General features: G+C 47.5%; 1 protein-coding gene across 1 annotated transcript in view; it reads right to left on the reverse strand.

Moving 5' to 3' along the window:
* The window catches only part of LOC146839366 (T-box transcription factor TBX10-like), a 119,417-nt gene that overhangs the window by 4,883 nt on the left and 94,832 nt on the right, over positions 1–19,702 (reverse strand). The window contains exon 6 of the mRNA XM_085650350.1: positions 7,879–7,946. Within this exon, the coding sequence (XP_085506476.1) occupies positions 7,879–7,946 (68 nt within the window). The remainder of the gene's footprint in view (positions 1–7,878; positions 7,947–19,702) is intronic.

Raw genomic sequence — 19,702 nt, forward strand, 5'->3', positions numbered from 1 at the left:
ACGTATAAGAATTCAACCAAGCCATATTGTATGCCTGAAATGTAAAATACCACTGTAGATGATCTATCAGGATAACCTGTAGATAAAGAAAAACCAGAGGAGAAAAGTCAGTGCATCATTTGATATATGTTGAATGTCAATGAAGAACCCACATCAGAAAAGAAGGATGCCTGAAGTTGAGGATATTATAAGGTTCGAGAAGAAAATCACTTCATAAAATGACTAACGCAGAGGGATGGAGAGAATTGAAGTCATGTATTTAGATGTTGTAAGCAATTGGGTCATTAGTTGAAGGTGGTGAGGCCCCACCTCAATGACAACCCACAATCCATTTTAGGGTGATCTACAAAAGTCACTGAATTCGCTTGAGCTCAACCACCTGATAGATCTGCCAAAGAGCAGGCAGGTTTAACATAGAGTGTACATTATTCATGCAGTACTCAAACACTAATAAAGGTAAGGTTTAAGACTAACTGTGATGGAGTGGGGGTCCAATACAAAACACAGGTTCGTTTGCCCAGGTCAAAGAGTTACCCTTTACACTTAGAAATTTTCCGGAGGAAAAGGTCTTCGGCAGAGCAAGGCAGCAGGCTGTGGCCGAAGGTGGGCTAGTTGACAACAGGTAGCTGAAGTCCGAGGTCTCAGCAAAGTGGTCGACTAAGGGTAGAAAGCTCCTCATGGGAAAAGTTTAGTTTTGCCCCAAACAGCCCTCAATGCAGGTCAGATAAGGCCACATCATGCTCCAGTGAAACTTTCTATGTTCTGACTTATAAAGTTTTCTCAAGCTTGGATTGAAAAGTGCTCGACATCCTCGGATATCATTGGTCAATGGCAGTCCAGCTAAATTGGATTTGCTGCTAGGGAGAAGAACATAGCAGGAGCTGCAGCAAACTCAATACCAACACTGATGCACCCTGAGCAGACCAGTTTGGTGGGTTAGTCCCAGTCCCAAACCGGTTCTCAGGGCAAAAAGTTGTCAAAAAGCTTTTAAGCCCCAGATTTCAGGAAACTTTAGGGGAGAAAGCTTTCACACCAGTCAATGGTTCAGGACTTTGGGGACAGCACTTGGTGTTCAAGATTCACTGCAGAAAAGGGCCTCTTGAAGCTTGTTGTGTCCCTGTAGCCCAAACAGGAGGTCAGTCTTATGACCCTCAGAGTCCACTTCTTTGATCTGGGTACATGAGGGAGAGCAGGTCCAGTTCTTCTCAGGTCACACTCAGCAGGTCTAATCCTTTTTGCTTCTCCAACAGGTCTAGAAGTGATCCGAGGAGGGAAATGTGGATGCCACATGTATGCCCAGTGCCAACCTGTGGACATGGGATACTCCTGGCCACTCCATAAACAATGGGATACTAGTTGACAGGGGTGACCCTACCCACTTTTGCAGCACTTCCTTTGTGTTTTACTGTATCTGCCCAACACGTACATGCCGGAACATTTCTCTCACTGTGCAGAGTTCCTGTGCCCACTCTAGAGGCATAGCCAGGGAAATAAGAAATCTCTCCCCTGTGGTCACTCAAAACCCATTCTGGGGGCAGCTCCTCCCCCACTGGGCCTGGTGCATAATTGGCTTGGGGACCAATGGAAGGTGAAAGGCCCAGGTGTTAGCTACGTCTACCTGTGGCAGAGAAGCCCCCTTTAAAGTTAATTAAGTTCATGGGCTCAGCTCAGGTGGTTATCCTACCAAAGAAACAGAGCAGCTTCCCACACTCAAGGACTTTGTATCAGCTCTGAACAAAAAGTTCACACCCCCTCAGGGAGCTATTCCGCTCCTGGATGATAGTTGGTAGCTCATGAAAATGGGCTTCCTGCGCCATCAGGCAGGCAACAGGTAACTGTTAGAAATTGGGTTTCTGGTTGGCAGAGGTATGCACCCTGTTCAAGCAGGAACCACAATCCTAGTCAGGGTAAGTCAGATATATACCACAAATTAACCTGTGCTCACCCTCTGGTAGCTTGCCACAGAGAAGGCAGGTTTAACTTGCGAGGCAATCTGTACAGTACACACAGTAACACCATGAAAACACAACACACAAAAAACTCCACAGCAGGTGAGAAAAATAGATATGATTTTTAAAAATAGAACAAGAACAAACAACAAAAATCCAATGAGTGGAAGTCAGGATAAGAATTTTTAAAGATTAAATGTAAAAATAGCACTTAGAAGCAATAACCCCCTATGGGGGTTATCTGGTTGCGATGGACCAGGTAAAAGTCAAGAGTTCAGGCCGACCACAATGGAGTGCAGGCCGGACACAGGAGCTACGCAAGGCCTGCTGAAGAAAGTACCTTGATCCTAGTCGCAACAACAAGATGCAGGGTGCAGCGAGCGATGCATCGGGGTCGATCCTGCAGTTGAGGTGATGCGTCAATTTTCTTCATGCACTGTTGTCAATGTGCTGGTTCCAAAGACGATGCTGTGAGCCTAGAGGTGTTGGTTCTGTAGATGTTGCCCCGTGTTTCTGCACGCAGTCAAGAGTATGCATCGATCTTCCCACACTGCAGCAGCAGTGATGAGCTGGATCCAATGCCTCAGTTCTTTAAGGTGATGCCCCGGTTCCGAGTGCGATGCGCCAATTATGCTCCCACAACAACGACGATGCATCAGTTTGCCTACACACAGACAGGAGATGCATCAGTTCAACTGGTGCAAGCACTTCCAGTGGACCAGGCACAGGAGCAGGTGGTGAGACTTTGATATCCCTGAGTTTCAGAAACAGGAGGCTAGGCAACAAGCACTGAAGATCACTCTAGGTTCAAGCAGAGTCCAGTTCTTCCTTAGCAGGGGAATTAAGTAGCAGGCAGCAGGGCAGCACAGCAGAAAAGCCGTTCTTCCAGAGCAGTCGTCCAGCTGAGTGACAGTCCTCGTATCAGCACAGCAGTACCTCTTCCTCACAGAGTGTCTTTAAAGGTCCAGAAGTGTCTGATTTGGTGGCGTCAAAGACCCAGTACTCATACTCTTTAGTGCCTTTGAAGTTGGGGTGACTTCAAAGAGGGTCTTTGAAGTCCACGAGGGCCCTTTATTATTGTGTACTGGCTCCAGACTATCTACAGAGGGTAATCAACCCTTTGTGTGGGACCGGACACTGCTTATTCAGGTGTTATTGTCAGCTCCTCCTTCCCATCCTGCCTAGGATGAGCCATTAGGATTCAGATGGGCACTCTGACACACCTAACCGTCCTTTGTGTGTGGCTGTCTAAAGGGAATGCACAAAGGCAAGCTGCCACCCTCCCCAGGCTGCAGGTAGATGGAGCTTTAAGAGCAGAGAAATGCCAAATTTCTAAAAGTACTGGGGGGCGTGAGTGTTTAACATTGTTCAGCATTCCATTTATCAATTGTTCTTTTTGTATTTGTCACCTTAAAGGCTGGCCATGCTATTGGATTCAAGCTATCCTGGCTGATATGGGGAGATATCCCAAAACCAGTTCTAGGATGCTTGTTTCAGGTCCAGGGAGGACCTGGCTTGCCAGCTTGGGCTGGACTGTTCCCATCGGGAGCAGAGTCAGGACTGATTAGCATGTGGCTAGGTCCAAACTGTGGTGGTGGCATGGTGAGCTAAAAAAAGATGGATTTAGAAAGAGATCTCTGTACTGGGGTGAGTGTTTGGCATTGCTTAGCTTTCAGTTCATCAATTGTTCTTTTTGCATTTGTCACCACAAGTGGGACAGGGAAGCCCAGACCTCGGTTCTGTGCTTGCCATGCCACTGTATTCAAGCTATCCTGGCTGATGATGGGTGATACCTCGAAACTTGTCCTAGAATGCTTGTTTCAGGTCCAGGGAGGACCTGGATTGGCAGTTTGGGGCGGACGGTTCCCATGGGGAGCAGGGTCAAGACTGATTTGCATATGCTTAGGTCCAAACTGGGGTTGCGTGGCGAGCCAAAAAATTATGGCTTTAGGCCTAATCTCTGTACTGACGGTGAGTGTTTGACATAGTTCGGCATTCCTTCCATCAATTGTTCTTTTTGCAACTTTCTAAGAGTGACATTTCTAAAATAGTAATGGTAAGTCCAACTTTACCAGTAAAGAGGATTTATCATTAGTATTCCAATGATATAAAACATCACCGAGGCACTCCTTCTCAATTAGGAATTTCAGCTTAAAAGTGTAATAAGGAATTCCTAATGTTAACCTATGAGAGGAGTAGGCCTAACGGCAGTGAAAAATTTATTTAGGTGTTTTTCACCACCAGAACATGCAAAACATAAAGGTACATGTCCTACCTTTTACTCACACGGCAACCTGCCCTGTGGGTACCTAGGGCCTACCTTAGGGGTGACTTATGTGTAATAAAAAAGGAGTGTAAGGCTTGGATCAAGGTTTTAAATGCCAAGTTGACATGCCAGTAAACCTGCACGCACATGATCTGCAGTGGCAGGCCTGAGGCATGCTTAAAGGGGCTACTTGAGTGGGTGGCACAATCAGTGCTGCAGGCATTTAATTTACAGGCCCTGGGCACAGGTGGTGCACTCTATTAGGGACTTACAGATAAATTAAATATACCAATTGTGGATAAGTAAATGAAACCATGTTTAGTGGAGAGAGCACATGCACTTAAGCACTGGTTAGCAGTCATAATGTGCTCAGAGTCCTAAAGCCATCATAAGCTAGATCAGAAAAAGAGGAGGCGCAAGTAAAAAAGCTTGGGGTGACCCTTCAGAAAGGGCCATTTTCTACCTGCAACATTTCTAGAGGTACCTGTTCAAAAATATAAATAACAAATCTGATTTTACGAATAAATTGAGCTTGTAATGCATATTTTAAGTCCAAATATGAACTCTGATAGTCGTTTCCTAAATGGAGATAGGCAATATCAAATTTAATATAGCATCCCCGTGATTTCCCATGGGACCGTTAGCCATGCTACAGTGGAAACAAAGCTCTGAAGGCTTTCGTTCGCTGTAAGGACATGTTTAACATTAAATCTTAATATGACCTACTTTTAAACGCCATAAACCCTGGCTTATGGACATGTGACGCCATCTTAGGGGTGACCTATTAATATTTAAAAGGAGGATTTAGGTCTGTGTACAGGGGTTATTTTGACAGGTCGACTTGCTAGTTTAAACCTGCACAGCCAGGCTACTGGTGTGGTTGGCGTTCAGTCATGTTTACGTTGCCACTATAGAGGGTGGCGCAATGAGTGCTGCAGTCCACTTGTGACATTTACTTTACAGGCCCTGGGTATACTGTGGGACCATATTCTAGGAACTTAGAGGTAAGTTAAACATGCCAATCAGGGGTATTCCAATTTGATCATGTTTAATGAGGGAGCACGGGCATTTTACCACTGGTAGAGTTAGACTTTTGTCTCAGTTTAACTTAAGTTTTGGACTTAAGTCTAACTGAGACCAAAACCTAAGTTAAACTGAGACAAAAGTCTAGCTTTACTGCTTGTAAATGCCCTTTATGAAAACCGAAAGTCGTAAAGTTAGACTTTCGTCTCAGTTTACCTTTGTGAATCGGGCTCAAAAGATGGTCATTTCCAAGAGGTGTTCCAGGGTGTAACACTAGGACGGTGAGCAGTCAGCAAAAGGGCCAGTGGTAAAGTGCAACATAAAGTTACACAAAGAGTTGGTGACTTCTGAAAATTCTATAAAGCCATGAAACCTGGTAAAGAAGTTCTCTCTTTTTACATGCTGAGAATAGACAGCCCCAAACCAGGAATGAAGTTGAAGGATGGTGCTGTAAGTGGAGGAAACTTCTCACAGGAGTGACTCACTTCATAGAGAGGGACAATCATAACACATGAAAGGTTTTTAGAGTGCGAAAGTGTTACGGCAGAAATAGACCAGTACTATGAAGGGTTTTTCCAGGATCGTCTGGAGGAACTTACGCTGGGGCATATTTACAAGGGCATAGTGCCACCAGACCTCACTTTTAGCAACATTCTGGTAGCGATATTCCCTTCTCCATGTTTACAAAGTAGCATTAAGCCACTCTTTGTGGCTGACCGCCGCCTTGTAAATAAGGCCCCTTTACACGCATCACTTAGCGTGAAAGGGGCATGCAATGGGTGTTGCTGTGGGCGTTCCACCACAACACCCATTGTTTTTGATGCTACCCCAGATTTTAAAGGAGGTGTAAATCTGAGGCAGCGGCAAAAACTAACGCCATGCAAGAGCAGGCATCAGAACGGCGCAACGAGGAGAAATACTTTTATTTCTCCTCGTTTTTGCTTTTTCTTTGTGTGCTGCATTTATTGCAGGGAATGATTGTTTTTGTGCAGGAAGGTGTCCCTTCCTGTATGTTGCAGAAGGTGCCCCTTCCTGCACATAAACAACCATTAAATAATGACGATTTGAGACTTCTATTTGTGCCACATTCTGCAGCACTCATAGAAGTTACAAATCGCCATTAGTGATTGTTTATGTGCAGGAAAGGAGACCTTCCTGCACATGAACAATCGTTCCCTGCAACGGAGACACTATGCAAGGGTGTCTGCGATGGCACTACACAGCTAAATTTAGTGTTAGGAAAAACCCAGGGGTGCGCCGTACTCTTGTGAATACAACGCTTCCCTGCATTTTGAAAATGTCGGAGCGTGGCGCTGCCAAATTTGGCGCAGCTCCGCGCGCTGATATTTTCTTGTAAATCTGCCCCCCTGTGTGGTAAAGATCCAGGTTTATGGAAGGTGATGGAAGGGAAGGGACACCGGGCTGCTGACAGTCATGACATAAAAGGACAGGGGAGCATCGGAGAGAGAGAACCACTGATCAAACTTTAGGAAAATCTCACAACATTTCAGATTTAAGTCAAGGGGGCAATTTAATGTGGTTCTTTGTCATCGGATGCGGGACAATTATTGAATAAAAGATGTTGTTGGTGCCAAAAGTGATTGGCTCCCATGGAAGGGGTGTGGACCTAGAATCAGGAGTGGGTTATATATCAGTTGGAGAGAAGATGGGAATGTAATCAAGTGCTGACTGTGAGATCTAACATATAGAATGCACACACTGTCTGAGCAAATTTGGATACAGTGATTTGAAAAACAAGAATGACTGACAGATGATACATCACCAAGGACAGAATGAAATGAGCAAATAGATGACAGTGAAGGAGAAGAAATGAAAGGAAGGGTCACAGAATGTATGTGTGTGTGCTAAGGGCAGGAAGAGAAAGGGGCAATTGTGAGTGATGAGAAGTCAGATAAAATAATACTAGAATTAGAAAAAAATAGATTGAAATGGCTCACAGAGAAGCGGAACTGAAAAGGAGAAATAGACAGAAGAGAGCGATTGAGTCAAGTCAGAGAGAGGGAGGAAGGACACACAAATTACACTCAGGATAGTGATGGATTAGGAAAGAAACAATACAAATACATAAGAGATTTATGGCTTTTAGGAGAGACATAGGATAGAGTAAAAGGAGACTTAAAAGATGGCGATGCACAGACAGTAAAGAGGGAAGTGACAAAAAGATAGAATGGAGTGATGGTTGAGAGGGGAGAGAGGCAAGAGTTAAAGAAGAAATAGGTAGACTGAGAGAAGGCATGGAGAGGAGAGAGGGAAAAAACAAAAAGAAAGGTGTGAAGGATTGAGAGGGGAACTGACAAAAAAGATGCAAATGATGAAAACAGAGAATAGATGAATGGCTTCTGAGAGAGACAAAGACAGTTCGGGAAAGGAAAAACAGCCAGAAGAGAGTGAGGGATATAGGGAAACAAAAAGAGGGAAGTGGGAAACAAAACATAGAAGAGAGTGCTGGACTGTGAAAGGACCAACAAGGTTATGGGTAGGAAAGCACACGGACGAGAGCCATGGAACCAGCGTGAGACCGACAGGGGTGATAACACGAGAGAAGGCGTAGACGGAGGAGAGATAAGAGAGACAGAAGACAAGAGAGAGCAGGAGGATCACAGCTGTCACCATACTCACCACTCCTCGGGGTCACACTCCCTGAAACCTTTGGCAAAGGGGTTACTGGCAATCTTCAGCTGAGTGATCTGCAAGATGAAGGCAGGGGTACGGTTAGAAGCCCTGAGACCATCAGGAGAACACAAAGACTAACAAACACAGCTTCAACATCACCGCTCAAGAACAAAGAGGGCCTCCCATGGGTCAAGGATGAAGAGGGGGTCACTAGTGACCTCTCATGGGGCAAGGATGAAGAGGGGGTCACGAGTGAACTCTCATGGGTCAAGGATGAAGAGGGAGTCACTATTGACCTCTCGTGGTTCAAGGATGAAGAGGGGGTCACTAGTGACCTCTCATGGTTCAAGGATGAAGAGGGGATCACTAGTAACCTCTCATGGGTCTAGGATGAAGAGGGGGTCACTAGTGACCTCTCATGTTCCAACGATGAAGAAGGGATCACTAGTGACCTCTCATGGGTCAAGGTTGAAGAGGGAATCACTAGTGACCTCTCATGGGTCAAGGATGAAGAGGGGATCACTAGTGACCTCCCATGTTCCAAGGATGAAGAAGGGAGCACTAGTGACCTCTCATGGGTCAAGGATGAAGATGGGATCACTAGTGACCTCTCATGGGTCAAGGATGAAGAGGGGGCCACTAGTGTCCTCTCATGGGTCAAGGATGAAGAGGGGGCCACTAGTGACCTCTCATGATTCAAGGATGAAGAGGGGATCACTAGTGACCTCTCATGGGTCAAGGATTAGGAGGGGGTCACTAGTGACCTCTCATGGTTCAAGGATGAAGAGGGGATCACTAGTGACCTCTCATGGTTCAAGGATGAAGATGGGGTCACTAGTGACCGCTCATGGTTCAAGGATGAAGAGGGGGTCACTAGTGACATATCATGGGTCAAGGATGAAGAGCGGATCACTAGTGACCTCTCATGGGTCAAGGATGAAGAGGGGGTCACTAGTGACCTCTCATGGTTCAAGGATGAAGAGGGGGTCACTAGTGACCTCTCATGGGTCAAGGATGAAGAGAGGGTCACGAGTGACCTCTCATGGGTCAAGGATGAAGAGGGGGTCACGAGTGACCTCTCATGCTTCAAGGATGAAGAGGGGATCACTAGTGACCTCTCATGGGTCAAGGATGAAGAGGGGGTCACTAGTGACCTCTCATGTTCCAACGATGAAGAAGGGATCACTAGTGACCTCTCATGGGTCAAGGATGAAGAGGGGATGACTAGTGACCTCTCATGGGTCAAGGATGAAGAGGGGATCACTAGTGACCTCCCATCTTCCAAGGATGAAGAAGGGATCACCAGTGACCCCTCATGGGTCAAGGATGAAGAGGGGATCATTAGTGACCTCTCATGGGTCAAGGATGAAGATGGGATCACTAGTGACCTCTCATGGGTCAAGGATGAAGAGGGGGCCACTAGTGTCCTCTCATGGGTCAAGGATGAAGAGGGGGCCACTAGTGACCTCTCATGATTCAAGGATGAAGAGGGGATCACTAGTGACCTCTCATGGGTCAAGGATTAGGAGGGGGTCACTAGTGACCTCTCATGGTTCAAGGATGAAGAGGGGATCACTAGTGACCTCTCATGGTTCAAGGATGAAGATGGGGTCACTAGTGACCGCTCATGGTTCAAGGATGAAGAGGGGGTCACTAGTGACATATCATGGGTCAAGGATGAAGAGCGGATCACTAGTGACCTCTCATGGGTCAAGGATGAAGAGGGGGTCACTAGTGACCTCTCATGGTTCAAGGATGAAGAGGGGGTCACTAGTGACCTCTCATGGGTCAAGGATGAAGAGGGGCTCACTAGTGACCTCTCATGATTCAAGGATGAAGAGGGGGTCACTAGTGACATATCATGGGTCAAGGATGAAGAGCGGATCACTAGTGACCTTTCATGGGTCAAGGATGAAGATGGGGTCACTAGTGACCTCTCATGGGTCAAGGATGAAGAGCGGATCACTAGTGACCTCTCTTGGGTCAAGGATGAAGATGGGGTCACTAGTGACCTCATGGGTCAAGGATGAAGAGGGGATCCCTAGTGACCTTTCATGACTCAAGGATGATGAGGGGGTCAACTGTGACCTCTCGCGATACAAAGAAAAAGAGGAAATCACTAGTAACCTTCCTTGGTTCAAGGGCAAAGAGGGGGTGATTAGAGACCTCTCATGGTTCAAGGATGAATAGGGGGTCACTAGTGACCTCTCATGGGTCACAGACAAAGAGGCTGTATTAGTGACCTTGCAAGGACAAAAAGGGGTTCACTAGTGACCTCTCATAGTTAAAGGACAAAGAGAGGAGGATTAGTGACCTCTCACGATTCAAGGATGACATGGGGGTTCACTGGTGATCTCTCATGTGTCAAGGACAAAAAGGGGTTCACTAGTGACCTCTCATAGTTCAAGGGCAAAGAGAGGGTGATTAGAGACCTCTCATGGTTCAATGATGAAGAGGGGGTCACTAGTGACCTCTCATGGGTCCCAGACAAAGAGGCTGTATTAGTGACCTTGCAAGGACAAAGAGGGGTTCACTAGTGACCTCTCATAGTTCAAAGACAAAGAGGGGAGGATTAGTGACTTCTCACGGTTCATGGATGACGTGGGGGTCACTGGTGATCTCTCATTTGTCAAGGACACAGAGGGGGTCACTAGTGACCACTCAAGGGTCAAGTACAATGATGGGGTAATTAGTGACATCTCACGGTTTAAGGACAAAAAGGGGGTCCATAGACACCTCTCAGGGGTCAAAGACAATGATAGGTTGATTAGTGACATCTCACGGTTTAAGGATAAAGAGGGGGTCCATGGAGACCTCTAGTGGGTAAAGGACAATTAGGAGGTGATTAATGACCTCCAACAGTTCAAGCATGTGAGCGGGGGTCACTAGTGACCTCTCATGGGCCAAGGACAATGAAGGGGTGATTAGCGAACTCTTATAATTCAAGTACAAAGAGTGGGGTCACTAGTGGCCTCTTGCGATACAAGGACAAAGAGAGGGTGATTATGACCTCTCACATTCCAAGAACGAAGAGCGGCTGATTAGCGACCTCTCATAGCTCAAGGACTAAGAGGGAATCACTAGTGACCTCTCACAGTACAAGGACTAAGAGGGGATCACTAGTGACCTCTCATGGTTCAAAGACAAGGAGGGGGTGATTAGTAACCTTTCACAGTTCAAAGACAAAGAGGGGATCATTAGTGACCTCTTGTGGATCAAAGATGAAGAGGGGTCACTAGTGACCTCTAACAGTTCAAAGATTAAGAGGGGTTACTAGTGACCTCTCGTGAGTCAAGAATGACGAGGGGGTCACTAGTGACTTCTCATGGTTCAAAGACAAAGAGGGGATCACCAGTGACCTCTCGTGGTTCAAGGACAGAGAAGGGGTGATTAGTGACCTCTCTTGTTTTAAGGACAAAGAGGGGTCACTATTGGCTTCTCAGTGTTCAATGACAAGGAGGGGGTCACTAGTGACGTCTCATGGTTCAAGGACAAAGCGGGTGTGATTAGCGACCTCTCATGGTTAAATGACAAAGAGGGGTTCAGTAGTGGCCTCATATGGTTCAAGGATAAAGAGGGGCTCACTCAAGGGTCAAGGACCAAGAGTTGGCCACTAGTGACCTCTCATGGATCAAGGACAAAGAGGGGGTCACTAGTGATCTCCTACAGTTCAAGGACAAAGGAGGGCTGATTAGTGACCCTCATGGTTCAAAGACAAAGAGGGAGTCAATAGTGACCTCACATAGTTCAAGGATAAAGAGGGGGTAATTAGAAACCTCTCATGGTTCAATAGCAAAGAGGGGGTCACTAGTGGCCTCTCATGGTTCAAGAACAAGGGGGGGGGGGGTCACTAGTGACCTCTCATGGGTCAAGGATAAAGAAGGGGTAATTAGAAACATCTCATGGTTTAATGGCAAAGAGGGGGTCAATAGTGGCCTCTCATGGTTCAAGGACAAAAAAGGTGTGACTAGTGAACTCTAATGGTTCAAAGACAATGAGGGGGTCACTAGTGATTTCTCACGATTCAAGGACAGAGACGGTGTGATTAGTGACCTCTTGGTTCAAGGACAAAGTGGGGGTGATTAGTGACGTCTTACTGTTCACGAATGAAGAGGGGTCACTAGTGACATCTCATGGTTGCAGGAAAAAGAGGGGGTCACAAGTGACTTCCTATGGTTCAAGTCAGTCAGTCAGTCAAAAAGCTTTTATTCGATATGCAAGATATCTTGTAAGCACGTAAAAAATACAATAGACACATGAAAATCACAGTTACAAGAAGCCAGTATGAAATGCATAAGAATATAAAAAGGGCATAAATTTCCCATAATAAATTATCTAAAAAAAGAATTAAACAGCTACTGACAATCTCTTGCAGCGAATAAGCCAGGACCACTTTAAAAATTTCGCAATTCCACACACAAAAAGGGGGGAAGTGTCCGTAGTTAAAATACGCAGGGCTTCAAGGTGACTACGTGTGCCCATATTGCGACAGAGGGGTTTCAACCAGACACCCCTGGGCCTTGCATAGTCCGGGCAAACAAATAAGACATGTGCAATAGTCTCAACCTTGCTAGGGCAACACGCACAGTTGGGAGAAATGCGGGGCACAGGTGACCAACTCGATACCAATGCACCTAGGGGGAGGCATCCAACTCTAAATTTGAAGTAAAGGGCTCGGTCATAAGGGAGAGTTATCAAGTCCAGGTAGGGTTCAAAAGCCACAGTGTCTTTAATTTGCAAAAAGGCGACAGTCGACTTGCAGTGATTAGAGGTTGTATTTAACCGCTCCGCACACCAGTTCCAATAATGCGCCTTGACAACTTCTTTTGTAGGGGCTGAACGTGATGACCAGCAGCCTCCTAGACCGACATTCTCCAAAAGCTTTTTGGTATCTCTAAGCCACTTTATTTTAGCCCAGCCCCCCAAACTCATAATTTCGCCCAAGGCAACAGCATAAGATTTCAATTCTTCACCCCTCCAGATTCTTGTCCATAACAAAAGCGGGCGAAGCTGGGCCTGGTCTTTAATATTTTTGCAGCCCATGTCCAACCGGACAGGTACGGATGGAGTACTCAGGGGGACGGAGATAAGGGATTTCAATAACTTACTCTCCGCTGTCTCTAGGTCTTTCAAACAACAGTGGCCCCACAATTCTGCCCCATACAAGGCTGATGACACTACTTTAGCCTTGTAAATATCAACTACTGGGGTGAGTGATCTTCTTGGAGAGGCCCTGAACTCCCTCATAAGGGCACCTCCCACTCTCCTGTGACTGAGGACCATTTTATCAATATGACTTGCCCAGGACATCCTATCCGTAATCCGGATGCCAAGGTAGTCGAATTCAGCTACTTTCTCTAGGGGGATCAAATTTAAAGTCGGAGGGCGGCCCAGTTTCTTAGGAGGATTTAGGACTAGATATTTTGTTTTATCCACATTTATTGTTAATCCTCTTGCATCACAAAACTCCTGAAATCGCGTTAATAATTTCTGGAGACCTTGAGGGGTCTTCGAAATCAGGAGCGTATCGTCCGCAAATAACAGGGTGGGGATCCGGACTCCACCGAGGCAGGGGGCGTCGGCTGGTTCTTGCTGAAGATATTTTACCACCCCATTCACATAAAGTGAAAATAGGGTTGGTGCCAAGACGCAGCCCTGCCTTACGCCCCTAGAGACTGGAATCTTCTCAGTAAGTTCACCGTTTTTACCCCAACGGACCTGGGCAAAGGTATGGGCGTGAAGGCTGATAAGAAGTGACAAGATGTAAGGGGGTAAGCCCAGCTCGAGGAGTACCCTCCAAAGATCCTCTCGGGGGACTAGGTCAAAGGCAGTCTTCAGGTCTATAAAAGCCAGATAAAGGCTGCCCTTGCCCAGTTCCACCACCTTCCACCCCAATAATACCAGCCTAAACACCTGCTCAATTGTCCCCATACCAACCCGAAAACCTGCCTGAAAGTCTGAAAGAATTTTATTCTCCTCCACCCAATGGAGAATCCTTCCAAGGATAGCTTTACCTGCTATCTTTTGGGTGGAGTCGATCAGACTTATGGGTCGGTAATTACCTGGAGCTTCCCTGCACCCTTTTTTATAAATTGGGACCACCACCGTCCCTTTCCAGGATTCAGGTACTGCCCCACCCATCATGATGTCATTAAGTAGCGCTGCTATGACCCGTGCCCATTCCGCTGGGTATGCCCTCATAAGGTCTCCCGGGAGGCCATCAGGACCCGCAGCCTTGCGTGGGGCTACCCACCCTATAACCCCCTCAAGTTCTAGCGGGGTAAAGAGATCGTAGGCATGCGGTTCAATTATATGCGTAAGAGCCATCCCCGCATTACAATCCCCATCTGGAGGGAGGTATAAAGACCCAAAGTGCTTTACCCAGCTTTGTGGCGAGATGTTACAGGGTCTCATAAGTGCATCGGGGTTTTTCCGTGCACTTAAAAGTTTCCAAAATGCCCTTGGATCTCTACTTTTGCTGGCCTGGAGCAGGTCATCCCAATATTTATCTTCCCACTCCCTCCTGGCTAGTTTAAGAGAGTTATTGTAGGCCCTCCTTGCTTCCTGTATCTCAAGACAGGACTTAGCTTTGATCGCCTCAACTAACTTAGCCTTTAGAACCCTACATGGTTGGGAATACCAACCGTCGGGGGGTTTTTTAGAGAGTTTATTACCCAATTTATTGTGGTGAAGAGTAAAGACATTAGTCAAGGCATCTGTCAGGGAGACAAAGAGCCCACTCACTCTGCCCACACCTTCCGAGGATGTTCCAAGGTTTAATACAGTATGGTTTAGGAGAGATTTTATTTCTTCTACCTTCCCCTCTGATAAAACCAGTTTGGCCCATTTAATTCGCCTACCACAAGGGGAGACTTCCGATACCTCAGGTGGTACTGCTAACTGGTTTATAGAATCCTTACTTGAGTGACGTCACCACTGAGCCATACTTAAAGAAAGCAGGTTATGGTCGCTATCAGCCGAGGGGACCACCTGCATATCCTTTACATATGGCCAAAGACACACGTCTACTAAAAGATAATCTAACCTAGAGGTATGTCCGGGCCTATTATACGTGTGTGCGCCCAGCCTATCCGAGGCTGTCCTCCCATTAGCAGCCCTTAGATTGAATTCAAGGCTCAGGGAGTATAACTGAAGCGCCACTTCTGACCACCTCTTGATCGGTGGGATTTCCAGAGCCGGGATCCCCCACCTAGTGTCCTCCTCCTCTTGGTCGAGGGAGACGTCCGAACCCAAAGGCTCGAACGTACAGTTCATATCACCTGCAACCAATGTACGAGACTTATATGGGGTGTTGTTTAACAAAGTCTCGAGTAAAGATATTACAGGAGACTTTCTCCCGCCCACGGTTCCCCGGGCATAAACGTTATAAACGTTTAAAACAACTCTCCCTCTTTGGTCTATTAAGGTTATGTTTTGAATGTCAGGAGAACCTGTGGGGAAATCCATAATTCTGCAATCAAGAGATGCCGCAGCCCAGATAAGGAGGCCGCCGGCTGGGCGCCCCCTCCCTGAAGATGAGACATGCGCAGGGGAGAAAAAGGAGGAAAAACCCACCCTGTGGACCGGCACACAACTCCATGTCTCTTGAAAGAGGCACAGAGAGTGCTCGTCAACCTGTGTAGTAAAGTCAGGCAGGGGCAGCTTTCCTGCAATCCCCGCGACATTCCAGCTGAAAACCTTAAAAGCAAGGTCCGTCACAGCCGGAGTGCTCCATGGCACCGGAATGTCCCCGCCTGTAGAGCTCCTCGGGAAAACGTGAGAACAGCAAGGGTCATGCAAGGTGGGTATAAGCTCACCTATCCCACTTGCAGGATTACTTTTACTAAGTGATAATATTTCCACTGAATCTACTCTCTGCCCAGCTTCCAGTCAGATGGGTCCCGCTGACCACAAATGTTTCTCCCTGGTGTCCCCTGGAACCCCATTCCTATTCTGGTCAAGAACAGGGGGACTTAAGCTTCGACCGGTAGAGTCAATGATATGCCTGGGGTAAAAGAAGGAAAGGTCTACCACTTTAACCCCCGGGACCCCCATATTAGGAACAGGGGTACAAATCGATGGTACCACTCTTGGATCTTGGAAGTTTACAATTATACAGTCCCCCTCCTGTGTTTTTTCCCCATGTCCAACCCAGTCCACTCTACGGACACTCAGTATGATACCATCCACACCTGGCGGGATTGGCTTATTTGCCTTTAGCCAGTGGATACACTTATTCTTAAGTGATTGATGATTTTCCACCTGGCCGTCCTTTAAGGGAGGCACATTAACCATGACTGCCGCAAAGGGTTGACAGTCTGGTGGAAGGTTTACTGGGGGAATTTGTCGTACTTGTTTACTAAAGGCAAGTGAAAGGGTTGATCTAGTGGTAGGATGGGGGACAGACCTAGGGGATTTCTCTAAGGCTAACCTGCTAGAGTTGGCACATGCCCCTTGTTTTTTCGGAATTTCCATTATGCCACTCGCTACCTGTGGCTGCTTCTGTCGGGGAGACTTAGGCTTATTTTTATCGGGCTCTATCTGGGTTTGAGGACCCTTTTGCTGAAGTCCTGCTATGGGACTTGGAGTAGCTGTGGAAGCTAGGTTAGATGGGCTATTAGAAGCTCCCTTCTCACAACATAGTGGATGCTTAGAAGCTTGCTGAGATGAGGGCACGATCCCGCTTGCAACCAGGTTCTTAGCTTCGGTCACTCTACTTGTTTGTTTAACTGCTACTTTAAGTGAGTGAAAGCCGTCAAGGGTTGATTGCTCGAGTTTGTCAATCCTATCCCCAAGGCCTTTAACTTGAGTTAGCAACGGATTCAAGAGTCTATAGACCTTATCAAGAATATTTTCTACCGTCGCTAAGTCCGTAAACTCTAAAAGTTTCGCACTATTTGGGCCAGAATGTGGCTCCTCAGGAGAGTTAACAACATCCTCAGGTATGGCCAGTTTATTCACTATAGCTTTGGCCCTTATGGTTCTCATACCCACACCAAAAGGCTTTCTTGAGTTTTGATAAAGCGCGGCCTGTCTAACTGGGCAGCCCCTTTTACGTTTACGAACCTTTTTGCTTAAGGGCCTATTCTCCTGTCTAATGATGGTTGTTTGGGAATTATTGGGGGACCTAACTATCTCCCCTTCTGGTAATCCCAAGTGCGAAGTGGGCGAAAATAAAGGTTCCACAACACTAGTGGCTTCACTTGGGACATTGATGGAAGATGATGCAATCAGTTTACCAAGACCATCAGGCTCCATGGTGACTATTGGAAATAGAGCAGCCAAACTTTCTAGCCTGCCTATATTTTGTTCAATGTCAACCAACTGGGGTGGGTTTGAGGAAGTACCAAAAACACTAGACGCAGTATCGCCCTGGAACTGGGTGCTGGCAATTATAAGTGATGATTGAGCATCGCCCCCCAGGGATGAACGTCTCGAAGGAAGGTAGACCTCAGATAAACGCCGCTCAGACAATGCAATCTCCTTATCAATCACCGCCGCCACCCTGGTAATGAAGCGGTCCATAGTTCCAATAATGGGGCTTGCTGCATTTTGCCCCCTTACGCCTTCATTCCTTAACAGTTTACCAGAACGGGTAGACATAGTTTAGTGGGTACGAAACCGGAATATGTACTCACAGGTCTAGCAGAAGCAAAGGACGTGGCCCAGCCCAGCCTCCTTCTGCCTCTGACGGCCTCAGACGGTCCGCCCTTTGTCCGGGCTTCGTCCGGCGCGTCCCGCTCGCGTTCCGCGTAGCGGTTGCCGTCACTACTTTAATAAGGCGAGTGGGCGGGGGGAGGCACAGGTGTTGCGCCGCACGGGCTGCTGGAAGTCAGAGTCCCGTTAGGCGTTCTCTCTCCTCGGTAGTACCCCTCGCAGTACACCCCTCCTGGGGCGATGGAGCAACAGCCAACAGTCAGCGTCCTGGGAGGTTTAGAATGCGATGCGGGACCCGCGCCAGCGGGTTCCGCGAGTCGTTAAATCCTTCGCTGCAGCAGGTGGGCGGGGGGAGGCACAGGTGTTGCGCCGCACGGGCTGCTGGAAGTCAGAGTCCCGTTAGGCGTTCTCTCTCCTCGGTAGTACCCCTCGCAGTACACCCCTCCTGGGGCGATGGAGCAACAGCCAACAGTCAGCGTCCTGGGAGGTTTAGAATGCGATGCGGGACCCGCGCCAGCGGGTTCCGCGAGTCGTTAAATCCTTCACTGCAGCAGGTGGGCGGGGGGAGGCACAGGTGTTGCGCCGCACGGGCTGCTGGAAGTCAGAGTCCCGTTAGGCGTTCTCTCTCCTCGGTAGTACCCCTCGCAGTACACCCCTCCTGGGGCGATGGAGCAACAGCCAACAGTCAGCGTCCTGGGAGGTTTAGAATGCGATGCGGGACATGAAGGGAAAGGGTACTTATCTGCTGCTCAAGGACAAAGAGGGGGTCACGAGTGACTTCTCATGGTTCAAGGACAAAGAAGGTGTCGCTTGTGGCCTCTCAGAGTTCAAGGAGAAAGAGGGGGTTACTAGTGATCTCTCAAGGTTCAAGGATGAAGAGGGGGTCACTAGTGACCTCTCAAGGTTCAAGGATGAAGATGGGGTCACTAGTGACCTCTCATGGTTCAAGGACATAGAAGGGGCCACTAGTGACCTCTCTTGGGTCAATGACAAAAAGGGGGTGATTAGCAACCACTCATTGTTCAAGAATGAAGAGGGGTCACTAGTGACATCTCATGGTTCCAGGACAAAGAGGAGGTTGCTAGTGACCTCTCTTGTGTCAATAACAAAAAGTGGGTGATTAGTGACCTCTCACAATCCAAGGACAAAGACGGCGTGATTAGCAATCTCTCATGGTTAAAGAATGAAGAGGGGTTGCTAGTGACCACTCATGGGTCATGGATAAAGAGGGGGTGATTAGTGACCTCTCATGGTTAGAGGACCAAGAGGGGGTCACTTGTGGCCTCTCATTGTTCAATGACAAAGAGGGGAAAATTAGTGACCTCCCACGGTTCAAGGAATAAGAGGGGGTCACTAGTAACCACTCATGGGTCCCGGACAAAGAGGGGGTCACTAGTGACCTCTCATAATTCAAGGATCAAGACGGGATAACTAGTGACCTCTCGTGAGTCAAGGATGAAGAGGGGGTCACTAATGGCCTCTCACAGTTCAAGGATCAAGAGGGCATGATTAGTGACCTCTCATGGTTCAAGAATGAAGAGGGGTCACTAGTGACTTCTCGTGGTTCAAAGACAAAGAGGGTATCACTAGTGACCTCTTGTGGTTAAAGGACAGAAAAGGGGTGATTAGTGACCTCTCGCTTCAAGGACATAGAGGGGTCACTAGTAAACTCTTGTGGGTCAAGGACAAAGAAGTGGCCATTAGTGACCTCTCTTGGGTCAATGACAAAGAACGCAACCACTCATTGTTCAAGAATGAAGAGGGGTTACTAGTGACATCTCATGGTTACAGGACAAAGAGGAGATTGCTAGTGGCCTCTCACAGTTCAAGGACAAAGAGGGGGTCGCTAGTGACCACTCATGGGTCAAAGACAAAGAGGGGGTGATTAGTGACCTCTCATGGTTGAAGGACAAAGAGGGGGTCACTTGTGGCTTCTCGTGGTTCAATTACAAAGAGGGGGGATTAGTGACCTCTCACGATTCAATGAATAAGAGGGGGTCACTAGTAACCCCTCATGGGTCATGGACAAAAAGGGGGTCACTAGTGACTTTTCATAGTTCAAGGACAAAGGGGGGATTAGTGACCTCTCACGGTTCAAGGATGATGAGGGGTCACTGGTGATCTCTCATGTGTCAAGGACAAATAGGGGGTCCATAGACACCTCTCATGGGTC

The sequence above is a fragment of the Triturus cristatus genome, chromosome 4_1 (assembly GCF_964204655.1).
Source record: "Triturus cristatus chromosome 4_1, aTriCri1.1, whole genome shotgun sequence".
Taxonomy (NCBI): domain Eukaryota; kingdom Metazoa; phylum Chordata; class Amphibia; order Caudata; family Salamandridae; genus Triturus; species Triturus cristatus.